We start from the raw sequence: 25,758 nt of genomic DNA on the forward strand, positions 1-25,758 counted from the left end.
AGTCAAATGGCTCTCATTTTAACTTCATAGCAGCATCTTAAGGAATGTTTAGTTTGGCAGAGGCCAAAATCATAATACAATGGCTTGGTCTTCTCATCACATTTAATAATCCAAAATCATATTCTTTAACCAGTAGCCAAATTTTCAGTGGAGGATTTGTGTCCCAATTGTGCATACCCACCATAAATACAGAATTGCTGAGCGAAGGGCCAAAACAGCCTATCAGAATGAAATACTGAAGTTTTGGTGACGGGTTAGCCTTAGATTGATTGTATTTCTAGCAAAGGTATCATTTAAGGCATTAGAGGGAAATTTTTAAATGTCTAAAGGTTGGAGAACATTTTAAAATGCTATTCAACAGGCTGTCACGTAACCTATTTAATCAAATCTAAGACACCATCAACTGCAAAGCATAACATTATAGAAGAAAAAATATGAGACTATTGCAATTGATGTTTTAATTTGACAGGGATTTTTTTTCCTTTCCAAAAAAATCAAAATACAGCCCTTCAAAAGAGGCAGAAATAGTCCCATAGTATGTAACATGCTGAAATTAAAAATTTTAATCACTAGGTTTATAAAAGTAAAGGACTTTCCTGGTGGCTCAGATAGTAAAGAATCTGCCTACAATGCAGGAGACCCAGGTTACATCCCTGGTTGGGAAGTTCCCCTGGAGAAGGGAATGGCTGCCCACGCCAGTATTCTTGCCTGGAAAGTCCATGGACAGAGGAGCCTGGTGGGCTATAGTCCATAGAGTCACAAAAGAATCACTGAGCAACTAACACTTTCACTTTAGAAAAGTAAAAGTATTATATTCTTGCATATATCCATAGGAAAGAAGCAGTAATCTTTATATGGAAGGAAAGATACGTTCTCAAGTCTAGTCTTAGGAAATGTTGGCACATTTTGAGAAAGGGTTATGTGGTTGACTTGGCTTTTGGCGAGTTTGTCGGCTTCCCCTGGAGGCAGGCAGGTGTGGAGAAGATTGTCCTCTGGGACATGGGAATAGCCTCTGCCCCTCTGAAGCTGACATTTGACGACTCCTTTTCTGGATTCTGTGGTGGCACCATCTGAGGGTCCAGGAGCCCCGGCGTGTGCAGGGCTCTCACCTGTCCCTCCTCCCCCAGCCATCCTGCTGGCCTCCCGGGAGCTGATCCGCAGCAAGCGTCTAGCGCGGATGCTGGAGGTGGTCCTGGCCATCGGCAACTTCATGAACAAAGGGCAGCGTGGGGGTGCCTACGGGTTCCGGGTGGCCAGCCTCAACAAGATCGCTGACACCAAGTCCAGCATCGACAGGTGGGACCTCCCGGCTTCTGTCGCCTCTCTCTCACTCCGCCCTGGCCTCTCCCTTCTTCCCCCTCCCGTGCATATGTGCTGTTGCTTCGGTCATGTCCAATTCTTTGCGACCCATGGACTGCGGCCCACCAGGCTCCTGTGTCCATGGGATTCTCCAGGCAAGAATAGTGGAGTGGGCTTGCCATTTCCTTCTCCAGGGATCTTCCCAACCCGGGGATCGAACTTGCATCTGCCTGCGTCTCCTGCATTGCAGGTGGATTCTTTACCCACTGAGCCACCGGGGAAGCCTTCCCAAAATAGGTCACAGTTCTCCCCTAACACCTCAGCCTAATTTCTGCCAGACCTTCATTCCCAATTCCCTTGGCCCCTGACCCTGACCTGACTTTCACCCACAGAAACATCTCTCTGCTCCATTACCTGATCATGATTCTGGAGAAGCACTTCCCTGACATCCTGAACATGCCGTCTGAGCTGCAGCACCTTCCAGAAGCCGCCAAAGTCAAGTGAGGGGACCCCTTGAGGCTTCCTTTTCCTGTGATCACGTACTCTGTCATCTAAATTTCCTCCTTCGGGGCTACTCTGGGCTGACTAGGAATGAACGGTGTCTCGGGGTTCGCTCTGGGAGAACCCAACAAGAGAAACTAGTAGTTGTCCTTTAGTCGCTAAGTCGTGTCCAACTCTTGCGACCCCATGGACGGTAGCCTGCCAGGCCCCTCTGTCCATGGGATTCTCCAGGCAAGACTACTGGAGTGGGTTGCCATTTCCTTCTCCAGAACAAAAGACACTATTTGCTCTCAAATCCTCATTTCAGAGATTCTCCCAGGAAACACAGTGGGGAGTGGGGAAGGAGCCAGGGATGGGAAGAATGCCAACAGTGGAGGTGTTGCTAAGTCAGGTACCACTGCAGGCAATCAGAGCTTAATCCTGCCTGCAGAGCTGGGCGACAGCATGGGACACTCACTCTGCTTATCCCCCCAAACTGCAAAGGAGGTGAACCATCATCTCCAGTCAGTCCCTGGCTGAGGAGTTTGGGGGGGGCAATGACTCTGTGACCTGCCACCCCCCGCCCCCAGAAAAAGTGCTCAGTGGTTGGAAGTCAGGGCTGCACACTGGGATGGATGATCCAAGGAGCTATTGGCTGGGGGCACCAAGGCCATCTGCTACAGGCAAGCAGTCAGTCCTAAACATATACAGGCTGATAGAAGCATCTCCAAGAGATGCACAGTCAGAGCTCAGAGGGGAGGTGATTTGCCAGGGCCACATGTTAGTAACAAAAGCAGAGCTGGAACCCAGGCCCACTGAGTCCCAAGGCCATTTGGGTTGACACTGCCCTGAACTAACCCCAGCTCCTCTCCCTCCCTTTGTCCCCTCCCCACCCCCCCAGCCTGGCAGAGCTGGAGAAGGAGGTGGGCAACCTCAGGAGGGGCCTCAGAGCAGTCGAGGTGGTGAGTACATGGTCTGTGCCCGCCTGGGTTTGAAGGGATGCTGCCTGGGTTGGCGGCTGCCTGTCACTGGGCCAGAGGGTGGAACCCCAGCTGCAGATCCCGTCAGAGGCATCTCTGTGACCCAAAACTCCTGGCGGGACAGACAGAACAGCTGGCACAACGGACACAGCCTCCAGCACAGAGTGGGCGCTCAGGAAAGGATAGTTGAATTATTCAAGGCTTAGATTTAGACTCCTGAATAGGAGACATCCATCCAAGACAGTGCAACCTGTCACCATAGAGGGGATGGGAATGAATGGCGAATTAGCCACATATTGAGGGATGGGCTGGGGAGGGAGGTGGGAGGGGGGTTCAGGATGGGGGACACATGTACAGCCATGGCTGATTCATGTCAATGTATGGCAGAAACCACTACAGTATTGTAATTAGCCTCCAAGTAAATAAATTAAAAAAAAAAAAGATTGATTCAGATGGATGGGAAAGAGGATCTGCAGGCTTGGGAAATGGCTCGTGGCAGGTATTACCCAGTGTGACATGGGGACCACTGTCGTCGTCCTATTCCCGCTCTAAGGGCTTCTCCGATGATATGCTGTCTCTGGCACCCAGTATGGGGTTGGCCCCTACACCCAGAAACTGGAGCGCCTTCTCATCTTCACCGTGTAGGGGTGGGTAGGCAGCTAAGGGAGTAACGGGTTTAGAGAAAGAAGGAGGAGAAAGAACCTTTTGTTGCCATTATGGTGGCAGGAGGGGGCACGCTTCCTAATTTATAGCTCTTTTAAGCACTACCCGAAATGTAGTCCATGGAGCAGCAGCATCGCATGGAGATTTGGAAATGCATCTCACACTTTAATCTGCACATGAATTGCCTGAGGGGCTTATTAAAATGCGGATTCTAATTCTGAGTGAGCCCGAGAACCTATTTCAGAGAAAACTTCACGGCGCTGGTCCCAGGACTTGGAGCAAGATGGCAGTGGGGAGGAGGGAAGGATCGAGGCAGGTGGACTGGCTAAGAGCTCACACTCTTCGCCACCCCTGGAATTGGAGGCTTGGGGTGTGCCCCTTCCTAAAGGCTCAGAGCCCTGCAGCCGGCAAGAAGGGTGGGGGGTGGGGTGAGCCGGGACTCCTGACTCTCATCCTGGCACAGGTCTGACCAGCACTTGGCTCTCCCTCTTCAGGAGCTGGAATATCAGAAACGGCAGGTGCGAGATCCGAACGACAAGTTTGTGCCGGTCATGAGTGACTTCATCACGGTCTCCAGCTTCAGCTTCTCAGAGCTGGAGGACCAGCTCAATGAAGCCAGGGCCAAGGTAAGGGGGCCCCAAGCCTGCAGGCTGACCCCACCCCGACTCCTCTCCACCTGCATCACTCTGACCACAGAGGGCACAGAGGGACACACCCAGAGGCACAGAGCTTTGAGAAAGCCTGTCCTCACTCCTGCAAGCAAAGCAACTCTGTTGTAAAAACTTCGATCCGCAACCAGTGTTAGGCACCTTGTTGAGCGTTTTCCACCATCTGCCTCACCACCCACCTTATGGGTCTGTTGAAGGGGTACTGTCCTATTCGACAGATGTGCGAGATCCGGCGAGGTTAAGTAACCTGCCAAAGGTTGTGCTAGACAGAGCTGGGTGAAGCCCGACTCCGGAGCCCAGCTTTGCTCTCAGTTGTTCTGCCTCTCCCGCAGGCATGCCCCTGGACCCCTGCTGCGAGAGTCGCATTGAGATGTGGGTCCTCATTCAGGGTCTGGGGTGGGGCCGAAGACTCAGCCTTCTAACCAGCTCTGGGAGATGCCCATGCTGCCAGTCCAAGGAGCATGCTTAAGAGTCATGAGGGCTGTCTTAGAGGGTTTTCAGCAGGTTGAATTAGAGACGTAGCTGTCAGTAAACAGTGCCGGGCACATGGCTAGCACCCTACATCAACTCATTTAACTCCCCCAACATCATGAAGTAGTCCTGTTATCCCCATTTTACAGATGAGGAAACTGAGGCACAGAGTGGTTAAACAACTAGCCCAATAACTAGATGATCTGACATCCTTTTGGGTTCTAACCAGGCAGGTCCTGGCCTGTGGATGTGCTTCCCTAGCTGTGTAGCTCCTCGTCCTGTACCTACACCCTAACAGACCCAGAGGTGGCTTGGGTCCCTCACCTCTGGCAGGTGTCAAGCCTTTCCTTCAGCCTTGCCCTTACCCTGGATGACAATGGGGATCTCCCCTCTCTAGTCCTGCCCCTCAGCCTAAGGTCCTCTACCTGGATGAGCTCTGCTCTGGCTGGAACCCACCTGCTCACTGGGCTCAGGCGGGGGACTCTCCATCAACCCTTCTCTCCCAACAGTTCTCCAAGGCCCTGATGCACTTTGGGGAGCAGGACAGCAAGATGCAGCCGGACGAGTTCTTCGGCATCTTTGACGCCTTCCTGCAGGCTTTCTCGGAGGCTCGGCAGGACCTGGAGGCCATGCGCAGGAGGAAAGAGGAGGAGGAGCGGAGGGCGCGCATGGAGGCCATGGTAAGGAAGCCACCCCCGGCGTGTGCACCCGAGAGCGGCCGAGCCGGCGGGGGAGTGCGAACTGGGAGCAGGAGGCTCGGGGTGCCCCTCGGGCCAGGCGGCAGACGCAGCCCAGGCGTCAGTCACCCTGTGGCTGCCAGCCCCTCACCTTCCCTCCTCGCCTCCCCCTCCCCACCACCCACCAGCTGAAGGAGCAGCGGGAACGTGAGCGGTGGCAGCGGCAGCGGAAGGTGCACGCGGGCAGCGCGCTGGAGGAAGGCGGCGAGTTTGATGACCTGGTGTCGGCCCTGCGCTCCGGAGAAGTTTTCGACAAGGACTTGTGCAAACTCAAGCGCAGCCGCAAGCGATCAGGGAGCCAGGCCCTGGAAGCCACCCGGGAGCGGGCGATAAACAGGCTAAATTATTGACCTGAGGACTGGCCAGCAGCGGGAGACTGGGAGACAGGGATGGGTATCCCCTCCTCCCCCCGCAAGGGGGCGAGTGGTGGAGGTGCGAGAGTGATACTTAACGCGACTTGGTGCTGGGCTTAGAGCCCTGGACTGGGTCCTGGGGGCAGGGCTGTGTGTGGCAGGACCCTGTTGTCTCCCCACCTGAAGGGGTTTCCCTCATCTCCACTTCCCATTATTCTTCCTGCACCCCAGCCCCAGGGGTCACTCTCCTGAGGCTGACTTGGACATCCTTGGCCAGCCCCAGCTGAAGGGGCCCTGTTCCCCACCCTGCAGCATGGGCACCTGTGTGTTGGCACAGAGCTGTTCCTGATCTAGACTGGAGAGAGGTCCACAGACCATGTCCAGATTTCCCATGCTGTGGGGAGTTAACAGTGGGGTGGGGGCACCCAGGACCCCATCTCTCAAGAGTAGGGTTAATGGAACATTGATCTGGGGTGAAGTATCCTATCAAATGGAAGAGGCATTAGAGATGCCAGCTAGGTGTTCCAGAAAGAAGAAAATGCTGGGAGGATGCTGCGGGGACCAAGTTATCACGACAGGGTGGCAGTACCCATTTCCTAGATCACAAGTCCGCTGGCCCCTCTCTGGCATGTCATAAGTCTCTTTCCCTTCCCTCCTGCCATCTCCAGTCTACTAATCCAGAATTTCAAAATTCACCTTTGGGTTCCCATGATCGTGGCTCACTATCAGGCATTTGATGGATCTGGTAAGGGTTCAACAAAGACCCCATTATCACCACACCCTGGATGCTAGGCACAGGGATCCCGGGACAGAACTCTCCTTCCCCACCCAGACCTGGTATATCTTGACCGTTGTCTTGGAGACAGTGACCTCACATGTTGGCTGGGGGTTCCAGAGGCCAGTGCTTGAATGGCTAGGTTCACCCTAGAGCTCCTGGGTCACCAACATCACTCAGAGCCCACACTTCTCTTAACATCTGCAGTGACCTCCTGCTCTGTTCAGCCTGCACAGGGCTGCTTTAAACTGCCTATATCTGGCTGAGGTTGGCCCTGGGCACTGGTTCCTGAGAAGGTCCCAAGGGCAAGAGCTTCCCCTCTGCCACCTCTAAGGGGGTATGAGGGCACCCCCCCCCCCACCATCAGCAGCATTCAGACGGGGCACAGCAGAGCAAGGCAGGAGAAGCCGGGGAGTACCCTGCCCAGGGGAGCCAATGGTGGAAACCTGAGGGGGTCCCACTCGCCCATTTCTGGTGCCTGATTTGGTCCACCTGACTTCCAGGGGGCCCATTCTGGTTCTCCTGTCCACTCTGACCTTCATTTTGTCCATCTAGAACTGTCCTCGTGGGGAAGGATGATGACTGGTATCTATAGTTTTCTCTTGTAAAAGGACAGAGGGTAAGCCCAACTCCAGCAAGGTTCATACTTTTAATACATTTCCTATCTCCTAGAATTAACCCCTCATCCTCAGTGTCAGAGACCTGCCTGACCCTCCCCCCGCCCCACCGCCTCCCCCATCAACAGGCTCCCTGCCCTTCTGTCCTGCCCCCACTTCTGATTCTCACCTCTGACCTCCTCCAGCTCAGGGTTATTTCCAGTGGACAGACTGGTGGGCTGGGGCCCACTCTTCAGCTGCCTTTTCTGGGGGTGGAACCAGAGTAGCTGTGGGGTGGGGGAGAAACACAGGGTTGGTGAGCCCAGCACGTGTGTCGGTTCGAGGGGGAGGGACTGGAGTAAGTGTGAGTGTGGCAGGGACAGGTGTGAAAAGGCCACCAGAGTCCGTGTGAGGGCCAGGGGAAGGCCTCCAGGAAGGCTGGCTGCAGGGCAATGTGGCACCCACGAGCCCCCGCTGTTAAGAAGCTGGCGCTGGGATGATGGGAAGGTTGTGGCAGGGCCTCTTAAGGCCCTCCCGGAGACTGGCCAGGCTGGAGTCCACCTCACCCATGGGGGCAGGGAGGCCTCCCCTCCTATGCAGCAGGCTTGTCCAGATCCCAGCATTCCCACCCACCATGGAAGACTAGATACGCACCAGGAAAAAGAAGGGAGAACGGAAGCGTTTGGCAAGACACGTTGGGAATCACAGAAAAAGCACAGTTTGGTTTAACTGTTTACAGAGGACACGTATATTGTTCCAGGGCTCAGGCGTCTCACTTCTAAAGGTTTTTTGCCTTCTCTATTTATTATTTTCTAGATCTGGCCAGTGGCTCTGACACCAGACGCTGCTGTAGCCAGATGGCCAACAGTGCCTTGGACCGTGGACCATCGTGGCCGACTCAGCAAGAAGGGCAGGTGCCCTGGAGACGGCCGGGTTGGTCCTCGACACGCTACGTGTTTACGCCTGTTATATTTGTTCCTTGGTCGTTCCCCCATGCCCTTCCTGCCCCGCCCCCCACCCCTGCGCCTGCCACCTGAGTTAATTTCTCTAGCTGTCTTATGGTGTGTCCAGTGTAAAATTCCAATTAACCTGATGCAACCTGTCCCTTTCTCAGCAGCAGCTCCCACCGCCCACCCCTTCCTCTCAGTGATGGAAGCAGGGTGTGTTTAGGGCAGCAGGAGGAGGAAATTCTCCAGGTGGATGGGGAAGGGTCTGATCCAGGCTTCACCCTCCCACTTTGCACCCAATGGAGGTGGAGGGGGGGGCATGGCCATCTCCCCGACCTGTACCACCTCCACACCAAAGCTGTTCCCACCAGCTCTTTCAGACGACAGATGAGGCTAATGTACAAAATCTGCAGTGTCCTTTTCGCCTGCACCTTTTTTATAAGAATATATTGTAATACTAAAAAATATTAAATCCGTACCACCCTCACCTAGCCTGCCTTGAAACCTGTGTCTCCTTCCCAGGTGAGGATGTGAAGTGTGCTGGGGAGGGGGCAGAGCCCATGGGGTGTTGGGACCAGATCCTACCAGCGCCGGGAGCACCAACTGTTACAGCCTCAGGGATTCCGCAAGCCGGTTCACATCATACGGTACCTTGAAATCAGCCAAGGTGGAAGGACTTGGAAAAGAAAAAGCCAGTCTCCACAGTCTAAGAGCTGGGTGGCTGTTAACTGGTTTCCCAGCAGACCTGGGTGTAGGGCAGACGGAAGCAGATAGGGTGGGGTCAGAGGGTGGGTCACACTAACCCACCCATGTCGAGAGAACCCAGCGAGCGCGTCGTGCTTTGGGGGATGTGAAAACCAGGAGCCTCTAACCGCACCCCCGGCCTCTATCGGCGACAGGAGGGGCTTTGGACGTCCCCAGATGACCGTGCTACAGGAGACGCTGCATCTCCATACCTCCCACTCCAAGCCTCCCTTCTCCCCCAGGGAGGAGAGGATGTTCTCCGCGTGCCCCTGCCTTTTCCAGCATCTCTGCAGCTCCTGTTCCTCCAGGGGGCGAGGCTATAGGCGGCAGGACAGACCTAACATCACGGCTCGGTGCCCTCGGCACAGACAGTCCTCACTCCCGCATCTCCAAAACTGGCATTGTGGCTTTATTTTGTGCGCAGTGAGGGTGAAGGCAAGCTCCACCACTCCTCCCCACCTGGTGTGTCCCAGGGTGAAGGGGTACAGGAGGTGTGCTCGGTCAGGAGGCCTCAGGGCTGTGGCCCATGGGGATACTGCTCAGGAGGAGGGGCCAGGGAAAGGAGCTGCAGGACGGTGCAACTGATAAGCTGGAAGCCTGTGTGTCTGATGGGACAGACTCCGGCAACGGGAGGGGGATAACCTGCTTTTCCGAGGCAGCACGGCGGAGAGGCCGGGGCTGCAGTTAAAGAGAAGTGATCCATTCCCGGGGCGAGCCGCGTTCCCTTCCTCAGAGCGGGTTCCTCTGCTTATGAGCCCTTGTTCCTCCCAGGAAAAGGAGGAGAAGAGAAAACCCACTCGAGAAGTGGAGGTCATGGGCTCGACTGATTGTCTCAAAGAGTTCACAAATCATACTGTGATTATCTAGCAAGGCTAGATAACCCTCCCAGGCACAACCTCAGGGTCCAGGAAGGCTGAAGTGCCTGCTGGTTTCCTCTTGGAAGACAGGAAACCCTGTAGGTGAGTGAAGGTCATCTAGCAGTGAAGGGGTGGGCTGGCTTCAGGTTCCTACCGGCGGAAGGTAACTGGTGAAAGGAACTTGACCTCTTTCCCTTGGGTTGAAACGGCATCCCATTGCTTGCTGGCCTGGGGGTGAGAGTGGGGGCAGGAGCTCTACGTTCGATGGAAGTCCCCTCGCTGACCCCCAGTCTTGCTAACGAGCTTGATCTCCGCCAACACGATGTCCCTGCTGACGGCCTTGCACATGTCGTACAGGGCGAGGGCGGCCACGGCAGCGGAGGTCAGGGCCTCCATCTCCACCCCGGTGGGGCCCCGGGCCCGGCAAGATGCCTGGATCACCGCGGCGTGGCGTGTGCGGTCCAGCTCCAGCTGCACCTGGACATGGCTCAGCGCCACGTGGTGGCAGAGAGGGATCAGCTGGCTGGTCAGCTTGGCCGCCTGGATGCCTGCCAGCTGGGCCACCGCCAGGGCATCTCCCTTCTTGAGCTGGTTCTCCTGGATGAGCTTGAAGGCCACAGGCCCCAGGAGGACCACGGCCGAGGCCACGGCCACCCTCTCTGTGTCTGGCTTCCTGCCCACGTCCACCATAGCCATCCGTCCTTCCGTGTCCACGTGGGTCAGTTGGTCAGAGTCTGGCAGAGGTCCTGAGGAGGCGGCAGGAGCCTGGGGCTCTGTTGGGCTAAGGCACTTTGGGTTGGCATCTGAGTCCAGGTGGGAACTGAAGTGTCTCTGAGGGAGGCTGGACCCCAGCCACCGCTGGGCAACAAGAGGGGCCTGGGGGACCCCGCCTCCTTTCCATAAAGTCACCATCTGGCTGGAGAAACTCACTCTGTGTCTCAGAACCTGAACACGGAGAGAGTTCCTGAAAGTGCTTGGAAGGGCTGGTGGGGAATCTTGGCGCATCAAAAATAACTCTAGAATGAAAACAGAAGAGGAGACTCAGTCCAAAAGGGTCTTTTGCAAAACCACCTCCTCCCCCAACTCTCTCCCCATCCCACCTCGAGTTCCCCTGTTCATGTCAGGGAACGTGGAATGAAGGGCCAAGAGCACAGTGAGAAGACAGAAAAGAGAAGATCCACAGAGAAGGGGCCCCCAGAATATAACTATGCAGGTTTCCTCACCAGGAGGTGCAGAGAGCAAGGGTCCCAGGGTCTCCACCTGCCCTGCAGTGGAGGGTGGGGGTGCTCCCACCTGCTGCCACCATGCAAGCCTCGATCACACGACCACTCTGTCCCTTCATTTTCTTAAAACTATAGCCAGGCCTCAGCCTGAATTACCAATTAGTTACTCTCATCTTTAAATGTTCCAGGAAGGGCTAACAGTAATCACCTGCTTTGCAGACAAGATTCTAAGGGAAATAATGAATCTATTTCATTGACATCTCAAGCACATCAGAAGTGCACACGAAGCAACAGGCTGATTCACATGGTCCCACGGGCCTGGGGAACCACCTTGTAGGCTCTTGTTACTCGAAGGGTGGTCCAGGGACCAGCACCTTCTGAGAACTGTTAGACACACAGCCTAGACCTCTCAAATCCAAGTCTGAAATAACAAGATCCCTAAGGGATTCAAATGCGTGTGAAAGTCTAAGAGGCCCTGTTCTGGACAACTTTTGGTTTTATTAAAAATGACCCCACTTTAGTTACTCTATATCCTGACACTAACCTTACTCCTTGTCAATCAGTCAGGTCTCCCGACTCCCAGCCTTCCAACATGCTCTGGGTCCCCTAACTTGTCAGTGTCACAGATTCAACCTCCATCCGTGGGAGGGCGGGGGTGGTTGTCCTCCCCCACTCTCTGCCATCAAGGCAGCCTGGGTCAAGGCCCGATACAGGAGGAGGAGGGTGTGGAGGTGAGGGCAGAAGAGAGGTGGCACAGCTTCCCCCTCGATGGCACGCTGTGGTGAGGGAGGCTGGTGTGGCTCCTGGGCTGCCTCAGGGCACTGGCTGGCTCTGCTCCACGCGCTGAGGAAAAGAACCCTTGCCCCTAGCTGTTCTCTCTGCCTTCTCTTGCTTAGGGCACGATTCAGGGGCCCAGATCTGCCTGTGGCCAAGGGGGCAAGGCCTCCCCTGCTCTAGGCTGGGCATGTGCCAGCGGGGTGACAGCATCCCTAAAGCTCCTCGTGGACCGGCCAGGTCCCCAGTGTTAGAGCCCACATGCAGCTCAATAACAAGGTGTTTCTGCTTGAAGCATCCTATGCATAGGAGAGAGACCCTGCTGCTGCTGCTGCTGCTAAGTCACTTTAGTCATGTCTGACTCTGTGCAACCTCATAGATGGCAGCCCACCAGGCTCCTCCATCCCTGGGATTCCCCAGGCAAGAACACTGGAGTGGGTTGCCATTTCCTTCTCCAATGCATGCATGCATGCAAAGCCGCTTCAGTCGTGTCCAACTCTATGCAACCCTATGGACAGCAGCCCACCAGGCTCCTCTGTCCACAGGATTCTCTAGGCAAGAATACTGGAGTGGGGTGCCATTTCCTTCTAGAAACACCCTGGGCAATATGTTCAGTTCCCCGGAGTTCACGAATTAGGTAGCTGCGATCCTGGATGTGTCCTCCATGGAAAGCTGAGCAATATGCTTGCTTAGCTGCCTAAGCGCCGCCCAGCACAGAAACATAACACCGGGCCCAATGGCACTGATGGTCCAGACACACTCGTGGCCCGGTCCACAGGGCAGAAGGGAAGGGACAGACCATGACTGCATCCGAGCCGGGAGATTCCAGAGCCGAGGACAGGTCTCTGTCTTAACCAGAAGCTCCACTCTCAGGGGACAACCACCACAGCGATCATAAGCTTAGAACCACCCCACTCCCCAAGCCTGATCTCTTGTGAGATAGGATGATGACTTCTATGGATATGCAGTGAGGGGCAGCCGTGGAAGGGAAGAAAAGCAGCAGTAAAGGCTGGATGGGGCAGGAAAAGATGAAGGATGAGAACCTCAGGATGAAGTGCAGGATCGGGGGGGCGGGGCGGGGGTTGCCTTATGGCAGGAGCCCTGCCCCAGGGGACCCCCAGTGATGAGAGCGCGTGATTACGTACTGATGGGTCACCCACCGATGAGGATCATGGGCCGGTTCTTCATCTGGGAGATATTGAACATGCCTGGGGTGAGCGAAGGGTGGGGAGAGGGGAGTGGGCACGGGGGAGAAAGAGGGCAGGGAGAGAGTTCACTAAGCGCACGATGGACACAGCGGTGTGCCAGCCGCGGGGCCACGCGCTCACCTACATGCACCCCAGCAAACCCCCGCGGGACACTGCGAGGCCGCCCACGACAGAGCCCAGAGCATGTGTGGGTGCCAGGACCCCACCTCGGTGGAAGACAATGTGTGGGATGACCGAGAGGCAATGACGCCCTCTTTTCCCCCCACCCAATGAAAACGGCCCCAGAGCCTCTGGGCTCCCTTGTCTTGCACGGGCTCTGCTGTGCCAAGAAGCATCACTGTGCCCCCAAGTCAAGAGGTCCAAGAACAGTGATGGGGAGCACAGACCACACGGGGTCCCCAGGCTCCCGCCAGGCTGCCCCTCATCCTCCTGTCCCCAAACTACGGACCTCCCTCCTGCTGCTGACAGCCCACTCGCCACCCAGCCCGGCCTCTCTGCACCCTACCTGCGTGCTGCCGCTTCTTCCTGCCCACCGCAGCCCCGATGACCCTCAGCAGCTCCTCCTCGGAGGCCCCTGCCCGCAGGTGATCCCGTAGAGACACCTCTGAGTTCCCGAAGAGGCAGACCTGGAGAGGGTCACATGGTGGGTGAGGCCAACACATTCTCTGGATCCTGAGCCCTGGCCCCCACTCTTAAGAGTACCCCGCCCTGGGCTGAGCAGGAGGGCCTCCCTTGGCTGGTCAGACTCAAAGCAAGATTTCCTGCAATGAGAGGCCGAAGGTGCTAGATGGAGTAGTCAAGAGGGGCTGTAAGGGCAGGAAGACAAAACCAGACAAGGCCTGTGTCTGACTTCCAGTCATGCTCCTTACAGCGCGTAGAGTGTGCTTTAAAAAATTAATTGCCAACAGAGACAGTGCATCAAAATCTACATTCATACCTTCTCCTGAGACATTCCATGGAATGGCCTCTTGGCTGCCAGAAGAACAGATCCCAGAGAGTGGGAGCTGCGTCCAAACGGTCTCCTGGGAGACTGGCACTCACAAACCGCTTCCCCTCCGTCCTCTCCCCGTCCCTTTGCTCCTGGACACTGCCCGCCTGCCCCGACTCTGTCTGTGGTCCCTGACTGGCGGATGATCAGCAGAGGGCTGGTGGAGACGGCATCCTGGGGTCAAACTTGATTCAACGCTCTGCTGCTTCTGGGCTCAGAGGGGACGGGGTGGTCCCACAAAGCAAGATAGCTACTGCCTCCCATGAAGCCCTATAAAGCCCCTACTAAGTGCCAGCTCTGTACATGGCGCTCTGGACACAGGCACCGAAGCATCTTTGACAAACTGAGATGGTCGGAGAGGATGTGAACGAGAGCTAAGCGGAAGGCACAGCCACCTCCTCGTGCGGGCTGGTGCCCTTCCTCGCTCCCCAGCAGCCCCGAAGCTCCACTCTCTGCCCTTCTCTGCAGCCGGGGGGGCCCCTCCAGCTGCCTTCTGCCCAGGGGGTTGGCTGTTGGGAGGTCAGAAGAGAGGAGGGAGAGGCCGGGCACTTCGGCAGTGGAGCTTCCACCCACAGCCCCGGCCGGGCGGCCACTCCACCAGGCTCCGGCTCTCCCAGGGCCCCAGGGACGCCATCTCCTCCGGGGCCCCTTCCTCCCAGGGGAGGGACAGCAGTTTGCCGCGGCTCATCCAGTGTATCGACACCCCTTAACAAGCCCCCTGAACCCTGCACTATAAACAGCCTGTTTCCAACTTTCTGCTCAGAATCCTGGCTCCACTTCCTGGGGCCAGGGCGCGGGCAGGAGGCTGGCTGACACAGCCGTCATCTCTCATCTACAGCCCAGTCAGTCCTACGCCTCCAGCCCGGATAAGCCTTTGGTTTTCTTTTTGGCTGAGCCACGCCACACAGCATGTTGGAGTTGATGGATTTGTCTGCACTTCTCTTCCACCCGCAATCCAGTTTCCCAACCAGGACTGAACCTTCAACCCTGCAGTAAAAGTGTGGCATCCTAACCACTGGACCGCCAGGGAATCCAGCCCCTGGCTTTATGACCGTCTGCTGCACAGCTCCGTTCTGATGCCCAACTTGATGGTCTAAGCCCACCCACCAGCACCTCCGCCTCCAGGCAGGTCCCAGAGCCCACCAGACACCCGGGCACAGCTCTCTCCACCCCCACCTGCGTCTCCAAGTTCTTTCTCTCTTCCTTCCCACTTTCACCTAAACTCTTATGTTTGGAACATCACTAAATGGCATCTAACTGTCTATTTCCAAATTCAAGCTGGGAGTGATTCTTCCTAAAATACGACCTCCACCTTGTAAAATACCTCTGCACAGCACCCTGCCGTCAACAGGACTCTCTGCACCTTTGAAGGGGCGCTCAGGCCCTCCACGTGGTCTCCCCAGAGCTGACCGAAACCTGCCCTGGCCTAATTAGGGTGAGCCTCAGATATGCCTCCTCCCCCACACCTGGAGGGAGGCCTGTCCCGTGCTCATCTGACAAAGAATCACATGCTACCACCCTTAGCTCCTTGGTCTCAGAAGGAGCCTTTGTGCCCATAGGAAATGGACCTGTCTGCGCCTCCCTTCCACCCGCTATGCCCAGCACTGAACACACGCACAGCCCAGCACGTGCTGATTAGATGTGAGGAATGGATGTTGGTTTCAGGGACGAGCTCCTGGCCTGGTGGGAAGGGCAACCAGGGTAGGGGCTGGGGGCAAAAGGCACCCTGATCCCTGCCTGGCCCCCTACCTTCCATGGCACTGAGTCCTAGAGAGGGGCTCCCGATCAAGCAGGGGACCCAAGCAATGATGGAACCAGGGAGACAGTTCCATGGGAGCCACAAGTTCACCCCCATCTGCTGCTCCCATGATCCCCCTAAACCTGTCACTATTTCACCATCACTCCCGTGTACCCTGCGAGCCTCGCCTCCAATCAGGGGGCGCGGCTGGGAAGAAACATACAGAGCGCAGAGGGGTGGGGGTCCCGCGGGGGAACAGACACTCACCTTGAGGTTCCCATCAGCTGTGATTCGCAGCCGGTTGCAGGTCCCACAGAAATGCTCAGACATAGACGTGATGAAGCTGACCTGGCCTCGGAAACCGGGGATTTTAAAGGCCTGTGGGTGGGCGCAGAGGAGGAGATGCGGGTGGGCCAGCTCTCCCTCCGTGACATCAGACCTGACGCCATTCCCTCTCTGTGGGAGCCCTGCAGAAAGCAGTCTGCAAGGCCCTCAAACAGCAGAAACCCTGAGCTCTCTGCCTGCCCCTGGCCTGCCCAAGACGAAGGCTCCTAAAGTTTCAGGGACCTGGGGGCAGCATGGCCAGAGATAGCCACGTGGAAGGGCCAGACAAGGTCCCCTCCACCACTTACTCCAATGTGCCCCACGACAAGTTCCTTAACCCACGTCAGGGCTTCCTCTCTGTCAGTGAAGCAGGGAGTCCGCTATGATGGCCCTGAATCGCTTCCCGCTTAAAGAGCACTGTCCTGTATCACTGACTCCACCCCCAGTGCGGCCCCTGCCAGCTCTCCCGTCGAGGGTCCTAGGGTGGTGGCATGACCTCCTCCCAGCCCCAGCCCCTCCGTCTGCCCCCAACCTTGGCTGTGCTGGATTCCTCCTCGGGCAGCTTCTCCAGCTCCGGCCACTGCTGCCGGAGGGTGTCCAGCATCTCCTTATAGCTGACCATCTTCTTAAAGTTCCACTTGTTGCCTGTGTTGGGGGTGGGAGCCACTGAGTTGCACGCTATGGGGTGCCGGGGCTTCAGGTTCACCCTCCTGCAGCCCAGGAACCAGTTCTCTGCCTCTGGGTCAGGAGGGCATGAGGCTCAGCCTGAAATGGGGGATGGAACCACACCGACGCTCTTCATGAGAAGCCTCCGATCCCCACCACGGGCCTGGAGCCTGCCAGACCCCTCCCCACCATCCGTGGAGAAATTCCTACACGCTCAGTGGGGTCTGAGGTCAGCAGCGTCCACAGGGGCGGCCAGACCTTGTCTGCCCACTCAGCCCTTCCTGGGGTCCTCGGCAGCCCCCCACTGTGCTCTCAGCGAGGCCCTGGTCAGGCTCCGCAGACAGGCCTGGCCTCCTCTTCCCCACCCACCCTGCCCTGTGGCACTGACCGTCAAAGGGCATGTACTCGATGAAGCGCACGTCCAGGGGGAGGCCCTCGGTCAAGGCCACAAAGTCCAGGAGTTCGTCCTCGTTCAGGCCTCGCATCACCACGCAGTTCACCTTGTTGTGGGACGAGGGAACCGTGAGGGTTAGCCCTGTGGTGTTCTTTTTCCGGGGCGGAGGGCTGGTTCTGGCATCTCCCTAGGCTCTCCACCCAGGGTCCCATTCCTTGAGGCTCTCCCCCAGTTCTCCATGGGGTGGAAGATCCCATGGGGTCACTGGTTTTCTCCCCTCTCTGGTGGGGAGCAGGGGCAAGGCTGGAGGGAGTGGGCCAGAGGTAGTGGGGGCTACCCTGCAGCTGCTCCGGCCAGGGATGGAGGCTGTCTTGGAGGAGGCAGGAAGTCCTCACCTTCACGGGGCTGTAGCCCAGCTCGATGGCCTTGTGGATGCCCTCCATGACCTTGTGGAAGCCTGTGGGCAGGGAGAGAAGCAAGGGTCCAGGCACCGCCTCCCTCTTCCCCCGACCTCACACCCACAGTGAAGTGCCAGAGCCATCAGGAGCCTCAGAGACCACAGAGTCCAGGGACCAGAGGGTAAATATTTTAGGCTCTGTAGGCCAAGAGGCAAAATTGAGGGTATGATGTAGACATGTATCATAAAGGCTTCATTAACCACGTTCAGAATATGATAATAATTGAGTATAACGTATAACCCAACTCTGCAAACAGAACGGAAGAGTGAAGTTCTTTTTGCAGGGACAATATTTCGCTTAATTGGGATTCATGGTGAATGTCCCTTATCACTAAATTCATGGCAAATGCTATCAGCAAAATCCATTCCTGACGCGCAGGCTGTAAAAAGCCAGGCACAGGGGCTGGACTTGGCTGGTGGGCTGCAGTGTGGGGACCCTGATCTAGGTGAACCCACTGATGGTCAAGAGGAAGAAACCGAGGTCCAGAGAGACAGGCAGTGCCCACCGGGCTGGGGGCGGGATGGGGGGCCCCCATCCTTCAGAATGCAGGTTCCCCAACTCCCTCACAGCGCTTCCTCCTCCCCAGTGCATCCATTCACCCACTCTCCACGTTCTCCTCAAGCACCTAGTAGGCCCAGACGCTGGGCCGGGCTGGTGCGCACGCCTCGTGCATGTGAGTCTCACCCCTCTCTGTGGTTAATGCAGTGAATGTGGGCCCAGGCTGCCTTCTCCTCCTGCCCCAGCTCACTCATGCATGCAAGCATCTAGGTGCCTACAGACCCTCCCCCGGCCCGCAGCTGGCCTCCATGGCTTCCCCGTAGCATTTCTGGAGTAAGACGGCAATGCTCAGTCGCTCAGTCATGTCTGGCTCTTTTGCGGCTCACCAGGCCGCCCTGCCCATGGGATTCTCTGGGCAAGAATACTAGGGTGAGTTCCCATGCCCTCCCCCAAGACAGCAGTAAGAGACGGCAAAGCAAAGACTGGGCAGCATTTACACAATATGCTGTTGGAAAGTTGTCTCTTCTGTAAAGCGCTCTTCCCTCCAAAAGGAGGCAGGGGACACAGAGGTGCAAGTGGGAGGGCAGATCTGACATTAGGATCTACTGTCTCCAATCTTCGTTCCAAGAAAGGAGTCAAGGAGGCAGGGAGTATGGGGAGTGTTTGCGGGTGGGCGATAGTGGGTAGGTGGGTGCAAATAAAGCTCCCAATTACACCTTCCACCTCACCCCGCCTCAGAGCCCCTGCAGATTCAACTGACCTCCACGTCAGAGTGGGCTCCCTTGATTTGAACGCCCCATCCCTCAAGGCCCAGCAGGAATGCCTCCTCCTTGAAGCCCTCCCAGTATGCCCCTGCTAGGAGAGAGAGCCCTGGAGAGTTCTCTCGTCCCCTCTGAAGGCCTGAACTGACACCACACAGCCAGCAAAGGTGGTCCTCTGTCACACTCTCAGCCCTTCGTAGTCTATAAGGCAGAGCAGCGTCCTGTGTCTGTCCTTCCACTGCACCCAGAGCAGCTCTTCACAGGAAGCAAAGACTGCCCCAGGCTTCCTCAGCACACTTCTGGGTATAAACAGGAAGTCACACGCTGGGGGGATGGCGGGGGGAGGAGGAGGTGGGGCTGAGCTCCAGGCTGTTTCCAGAGAAGGGGAAGGAGAGCCAGATCTCCCCCCATCTCTCTGATCCTCCAGAGCAGTCTCGGTAGTGTACCGCCCTTCCCAAATCAAAGGGCGTCCGACCCTCTACAGAACCTCCCACCCAACCCAGGGCTCATGAACAGCGAGTGCCATTCCAGTGAGACCCAGAGCTCGGCCCCTCCCTGGTGGAGCCTGGCAGGAGGCGGCTGTGGATGTGCTGGCTGCAGGGGGTGAAGGAAGAGGCTTGCTACATCAGGAGGGGCCCAGCGAGCACCCCTGGGTGCTGGGGGACCCCCCACCTGGCAGCACTGGCCCTGTCCCTGGCATCTAGGATGATGGCTTCCACCCCCAGGCTGCCCCACACTTCCTCAGACCTCACTACAGGGCAAACAATTTGTCCCAGCGTCCCAGGGACTGTCTTGGTTTTAAAATGGAACGTCCTGTGTTCTGGGAACCCTCTCCGTGCTGGGCAGGGCAGAGGGAAGGCTGGTCACCACGGTTCATTAGCATCTGACCCCAAAATGTCCTCAAGGGGGTGGCCACAGAGAAAAGGGACATGTAGCAAGAGTAAGGAGGGAGGAATAAACGTCTAGACTTCGCGAGAGCCCAGACACAGAGAGGGAGCGACCAGGGCCCTCGCAATCGCCACGGCTCCCCTGCTACGGGGGCCTGGGAAGGTCACCCTCCACCGTGAACCCCATCTGATCACCTTTCCTGCGGACGATGAACTCAAACTTGGCTGGTACCAGCGTGTCCAGGCTGATGTTGATGGCGCTGAGACCAGCTTTCTGGAGCTGAGGTAGCAGCCGGGCTAGGTTGATGCCGTTGGTGGTGATGCCAATGGTCCTCAGGCCTTCCAGCTGGCGGAGCTGGGCTGGAGAGACAACAGAGAGGGGTATCAGCCTGCTTGTTCTTGGTGAGGCCGGGAGAAGGGCTGAAAGGAGAAACTCTGTAAGATAGATAGAAAACGGGCTCTGTGTGGACTACTACTGACCAGGTTTAGCTTAACAAGAAACAAGGATAAAAACAATGATCTAAAAAAGCAACCAAAAGATCAAACACCAAGTGCTCCCTTTGCTAGAGTGCAGATGGGACCAGAAGGATTAAGGAGACCAGAGCCCAAAGAGCACAGAGGAGGAGGTTCTGTACAAAGTGGGAGGGAAGCTAGCCTGCACGAAGTTTAGCAGGCACCTGGACAAGGAGCAGAAGCGGGGGCCCTGCGCGTGGCAGGGAGGCTGCCTTCTAGAGAACTGCATACGGATACGTTGGGTGTGCTGGTCGCCCTACCATCCCCACCAGCACGGGGATGGCAGCAACCTTTACCCTAAGGCTGCAGCACTTGAGCCAGCTGAAGGGGGTGGGGGCAACCCTGAGTAGCCGCAGATAGTCAGAAGAGACTGAAAACTATGACACACGGAAGAAAGAGACTGAAGACCATGCAAATAAACAGAAAGATACTCTCTGCTCGGGGGTTAAAGAATCAATGTTGCTAAAATGCGCCATCCTAACCCAAAGCAATCTCCAGCTTCAATGCAATCTCTATCAAAATTCCAATGGCATTTTTCACAGAAAGAGAGCAAACAGTCTTAAAATATGTATGGTACCACAGAAGAATCTCAACAGTCAAAGCAATTTTGAGAAAGGAGAACAAGGCTTGAAGCATCAAACTGATTTCAAACTATATTACAAAGCTGTAACAATCAAAATGGTATAATATTGGCATTAAAAAAAAAAAGACCCATGAGGGATTCCCTTGGTGGTCCAGTGGCTAAGACTCCACACTCCCAATGAAGGGGACCTGGGTTCAATCCCGGGTCGGGGAACTAGATCCCACATACCGCAACTAAAGATTCCGCATGCTGCAACTAAGACCCAGAGCAGCCAAATAAATAAACAAAGCTACATGGGTCAATGGAACAGAACAGAGTCCAGAGAGAAACCCACGCATGTGCAGTCAACTAATTTACAACAAGGATGCCAGAAATACACAATGAGGAAAGGACAGGGAAAACTATATAGCCAAGCGCGGAGGAATGAAACTGGACCACCCTATTATGCCGTACACAAAAATCAAACTCAGTTCAAAATGGATTAAATCTTGATGAGAAACCATAGGACTCCTAAGAGGAGACAGGCAGTGAGTCCAAGGGGCTTACTTTGACACTGATCTTGGTGATGACTTTTTTGGATTAGACATCAAAAGCAAAGGCAACAGAAACAGAAATAAGTAAGTGGGACTACATCAAAGGAACATGTCTGCACACAGCAAAGGGAATGGTGGACTTAAGTCTGCCTACTGAACTGCAGAGGATATCTGCAAATGATACACATGATGAAGGGTTAACATCCAAAATATACAAAGGACTCATACACCTCAGCATCAAAAAAACAAAAACAGCCACCTGATTAAAAACTGGGCAGAGGATCTGAATAGACATTTTTTCCCAAAGAAGATCTACAGATGGCCAACAGATACATGAAGAGGTGCTCAACGTTAATAATCATCAAGGAAATACAAATCAAAGTCACAATGATATCACTTCACATTTGTTAGAACGGCTATGATCAAGAAGACAAGAAATAACAAGTGTTGGCAAGGATGTGGCGAAAAGGGCACCCCTATGCATTGCTGGTAGGAATGTAAATTGCTGCAGCCCCTATGGAAAACAACGCAAAGATTCTTTAAAAATTTAAAAATAGATCTACCCTAGGATCAGCAATTTCACTTCTGGGTATTTATCCAAAGAAAGTGAAAACATTACCTTGAAAAGATATATGTACCCTATGTTCACTGTAGCATTATTTATAATAACCCAGACTTGTCCATTCATGGATAAATGGATAATTAAAATGTGGTATACACACAAAGAATGGAATATCATTCAGCCATAAAAAGAAGGAAATCTGGCCATTTGTAACAACATGGATGGACCCTGAGAGCATCATGTTAAATGAAAATAAGTCAGACAGAGAAGCAAATACCACATAATCTCACTTAAACATGGAATCTAAATAAAACCAAAAAACTAAAAAAAAAAAAAACCCCAATAATCATGGATGTGAACAATATTCATCGACAAATATGTATTGATCAACGAGCAATACATAACAAAGGGAAGTAGGAAAGCATCCAGACGGTCAAAAACAGACAACTGGTAAATTATGCTTTGTCTAGATGATGGAATATCACGCAACTAAAAATGACTCTGTAGCAAAATATGGCAGGCTGTTGGGAAATACACAAAGTCCAGAGGGCAGGTTAAAAATTAGGGCGAGAAGAGAAAAAGACAGGAGGGTTGCCAAACCAAAATGTTGACAGCAGTTTCAGTTGGGCAGCAGTGATATTATTTTTGCTTATCTGAAATAAACATGTATTACTTTTGCAATAAGAAAATGAAAGTGTAAAAATAAACGTTGTTGTTTTAGAAACAAAGAGAAGACCTTTACTCTGGGGACTCTGCCAATGTGAAAAAATTAGTAGCAGTTCTTGGCTCCCTTCAACAAATCAACCCTGAAGAAACACAGAAATCTAGGAACTTAAAAGAAAAAAAAAAAAAAGACAATCTTGAGAAACTCACAGGATGACGGACAGTCCCTTTTGAGCTAGTACAGGGAAGGGAGTGTGGAGCTGAAGGGGACTGGCGAAGGAAAGCAGTTAAGAGAAAGCCAGCGGGGGTGGGTGGTGGGCAGATAAGCTTTCTCTCTGCCCTTATGCACTGATGACTCAGTATGATAACTGCTTTTCCCCTTACTGAACAATCTGGTGATAGAAGCACCAGAGAACCAGCTTAGGAATTCACTAGAGGTCAGGTGTTGGGGGGTGGGGGCGGGAAGCTGTTAATGTCCTGCTGGGAGTTGAAGACCACAGTGGGGGACTGTCTGGCCTCAGGCATCCATTCCTCCACTTTCCTCCTCCAGCACCCACTGAGGGTCCTTGCTTCCTTCCAACCTGCTTCTCCCCGAGGGCAGAAGGCCTGCTGGACCACCATATTACATCACTCCAGGATTATATCACTCCAGGAGATGCCGTTCTCATCATGCTCTAGGTGGACAGCATCTCCTAGAATTTCACAGTACTCAACCTGCAGTCTGATGTTAGCATCCTTAGTTAGGAAGGGCCTCGGGGCCTCAGTCAGGGCCAGCGTCAGGGCATTAGTTAGAGCCATAGTCAGGACACTAGTTAGGGCCAGCCTCAGGGCCTTAGTTAGGGACAGTATTTGGGCCTCTGTTGGAGATAACTTGAGGGCCCTAGTAAGAGGCAGATTGTTAGTTAGGGCAGCATCAGGGGCTTAGTTAGGGACAGGATTAGGGGGATAGTGAGGGGCATTTGAGGCTCTTAGGGACATTGTCAGGGCCTTTGTTGGGAAAAGCATCAAGGCTATAGTTATGACCAGTGACAGGGAGTGAGTTAGGACAGCATCAGTGTCTTTAGAAAAGAGTCAGGCCACTATCCTAGGCAGTGTCAGTGACCCGAGTAGAGACAATATCAAGACCTTACTTAGTGAGAACGCCAGAGACTTATTTTGGGTTAGGGTTTAGGGTTAGGCTGGTCCCTGGTGAGGAAGATTATAAACATGAGTGAATAACTGATATTCTGGCAACTTGAGCTCTCTGGGCCTATCAAAGACTACGATCTGGCCTTGAACCTTTTCCCGTTAAGTAGTGTCATACAGAATAGCTCATATCCTCAGGGCAGGAAATTTACTGGCTAAATTAAGGAGACCCTTGAGAAGTACATCTAGTGCCTCCCCGAACAAAAACAAACCAAAAAACCCCAACCCTCCACTCATATCAATAGAAAAAAAAAAAAGATCAAACAGACCAAGACTGTAAGAGAAATATAAATACAACAAAACAAATAACAGAGGATATTAACAAAATGAAACAAAATTTTTCATGGTAAAAGGAAACAAGGGAAAGCAGTAGCTAAAAACATTACTGTGAAATAAATAACACAAAAAGATAAATGGTAACATCCACACAGGAGAAATCGATGAGCTGGAGGGTAAGACTAAAGGGCTCTTCTAGCAAAAAGAAGAGAACAAGACACCAAAATATAATTTAAGAGCAGTGGAGGATCTAAGTAGATGGGTCACATCCAAATAGAGGTCCAAGAAAAAAAATAAATAAACTTGGGAGAAGGAAGGAATAGAATAATGGAAAAAAAATTTCCCTATATCAGGAAAATTTCATTGAATGCCAACATGATAGATGAGGAAAAGCTTATCCTAGACATATTAGGTAAAATTTAAGGAAATTAGACAACAAAGACAACACTCGATCCAGAGAAGAAGAGCATATCACCAACAGCAAAAACCAGACTGACGTAAGGCTTCTCCCAATAGCCAGATTGATTAAGGAGACAATACAGTGACATTCCTAACATAATGAAGGAACGAACCTTGAACACAAAATTGTATATGCATTCAAATAATATTATAAAATTACTACTTTAATACTATAAAACGGTGGTGTTGGAGAAAACTTCTGAGAGTCCCTTGGTCTACAAGGATATCCAACCAGTCCATCCTAAAGCAAATCAGTCCTGAACATTCATTGGAAGGACTGATGTTGAAGCTGAAACTCCAATACTTTGGGCCACCTGATGTGAAGAACTAACTCATTTGAAAAGACCCTGGTGCTGGAAAAGACTGAAGGTGGGAGGAGAAGGGGACGACAGAGGATGAGATGGTTGGATGGCATCACCGACTCAATGGACATGAGTTTGAGTAAACTCTGGGAGTTGGTGATGGACAGGGAGGCCTGGCGTGCTGCAGTCCGTGGGGTCGCAAAGAGTCAGATACGACTGAGTGACTGACCTGAACTGAACTGCTTTAAAACTTTATAAACACTACCTGGCACGTCAGATTTAATTGGATCCACGGTCAATAGTGGAGTCACCATTAGAAACCACCACAAAAACATTCATATAGGAGAGAAACAAATCCAAGAGCTACTGCAAGACATGTGCATTTACACAGGATCAAATATCTTGGTAAAGTTATCTTAAAAAGAAAGAGAGGGTGCTTACAAGAGATACAGAGGGGCAGACTATTCGTAATAACCTGAAAGTAAAATTCTAGAAAACACCAACAATAACAGTGGGGAAGGTTGAAAACAAAAATCAAAGGCCTAAGAGTGTGCTAAAGCTTTTGCTTTGTTTGGAAGAAAAGCAGGGGGTCATTTATTTAAAAGCCAAAAAGGAGGAAAAAACACAAAAAAGTACAACAGATTTTTAAAAACTGTTGAAATGAGTCCAACTATCTCAATAATTACAACAAAGGCAACTAGAATAAACTTGCCAGTTAGAAGTCAAAGATTGTCAAATTTGATCAAAGTAATAGCTGTGTGCTATTGTGAGAGATATACCGAAAGAATAAGAGCACACAGCAGTTAAAAATGAGTAGATGAAAACAGATAAAATAATCTTATGAAAGCTAAAAGCAAGCTGATATAGCTTTAGTAAAATCAAATACAGAAACCTTAAGACCAAAAATATCATTATGGAAAGAGACCTACTACTTAGTGATAAAAGATCCAATTTATGAAGAAGACATAACAATTCTAACCACATATGAACCTAATAAAATCACCTCAACTATAGATAAAATAAAAAGCAATAGGACCTCTGAGAGAAACCAACAAATCCACCCACTTATTTATTGTTGGCAGGTCAAGCAGATGGAAAGTCAGCAGAGACTGACATAACCAAAGGTTTAGGCAAGAAAATTAACCAGCTGGGTCCAATAAACATAGATTTTTTTTTCATGTAATAATTAAAGG

The 25,758-nt window shown here is 53.1% G+C and overlaps 2 protein-coding genes and 1 long non-coding RNA gene across 20 annotated transcripts in view; 1 reads left to right on the forward strand and 2 right to left on the reverse strand.

Annotated features, from left to right (window-relative positions):
- The window catches only part of DAAM2 (dishevelled associated activator of morphogenesis 2), a 136,369-nt gene extending 127,909 nt beyond the window's left edge, over nucleotides 1-8,460 (forward strand). For all 6 annotated transcript variants that reach the window (XM_086370638.1, XM_086370634.1, XM_086370635.1 and 3 more), the window contains 6 exons: nucleotides 1,128-1,296; nucleotides 1,692-1,799; nucleotides 2,681-2,741; nucleotides 3,917-4,048; nucleotides 5,071-5,241; nucleotides 5,427-8,460. In XM_086370638.1, coding sequence (XP_086226764.1) covers nucleotides 1,128-1,296; nucleotides 1,692-1,799; nucleotides 2,681-2,741; nucleotides 3,917-4,048; nucleotides 5,071-5,241; nucleotides 5,427-5,648 — 863 coding nt within the window. In that variant the 3' untranslated portion in view covers nucleotides 5,649-8,460. The remainder of the gene's footprint in view (nucleotides 1-1,127; nucleotides 1,297-1,691; nucleotides 1,800-2,680; nucleotides 2,742-3,916; nucleotides 4,049-5,070; nucleotides 5,242-5,426) is intronic.
- LOC147346747 (uncharacterized) lies at nucleotides 3,139-5,127 on the reverse strand. Its single transcript, XR_015152693.1, has 2 exons — nucleotides 5,018-5,127; nucleotides 3,139-3,418 (listed from the first exon to the last, which is right to left on the reverse strand). It is a non-coding gene; the product is annotated as an uncharacterized LOC147346747 (long non-coding RNA).
- A 641-nt stretch (nucleotides 8,461-9,101) lies between the features above and the next one.
- The window catches only part of MOCS1 (molybdenum cofactor synthesis 1), a 34,446-nt gene continuing 17,789 nt past the window's right edge, over nucleotides 9,102-25,758 (reverse strand). For 5 of the 13 annotated variants that reach the window (XM_086370640.1, XM_086370642.1, XM_086370648.1 and 2 more), the window contains 8 exons: nucleotides 19,685-19,849; nucleotides 17,281-17,342; nucleotides 16,880-16,991; nucleotides 16,358-16,470; nucleotides 15,769-15,879; nucleotides 13,281-13,401; nucleotides 12,728-12,775; nucleotides 9,102-10,586 (listed from right to left, as the gene is read on the reverse strand). In XM_086370640.1, coding sequence (XP_086226766.1) covers nucleotides 9,826-10,586; nucleotides 12,728-12,775; nucleotides 13,281-13,401; nucleotides 15,769-15,879; nucleotides 16,358-16,470; nucleotides 16,880-16,991; nucleotides 17,281-17,342; nucleotides 19,685-19,849 — 1,493 coding nt within the window. In that variant the 3' untranslated portion in view covers nucleotides 9,102-9,825. Of the gene's footprint in view, nucleotides 10,587-12,712; nucleotides 12,776-13,280; nucleotides 13,402-15,768; nucleotides 15,880-16,357; nucleotides 16,471-16,879; nucleotides 16,992-17,280; nucleotides 17,343-19,684; nucleotides 19,850-25,758 lie in introns of all 13 variants that reach the window. The other 8 variants (XM_086370649.1, XM_086370650.1, XM_086370653.1 and 5 more) reach the window with 2 other exon arrangements.

This window comes from Bos grunniens, chromosome 23, assembly GCF_055505025.1.
Source record: "Bos grunniens cultivar Pamir isolate PY7600 chromosome 23, Bosgru_T2T1.0, whole genome shotgun sequence".
Taxonomy (NCBI): domain Eukaryota; kingdom Metazoa; phylum Chordata; class Mammalia; order Artiodactyla; family Bovidae; genus Bos; species Bos grunniens.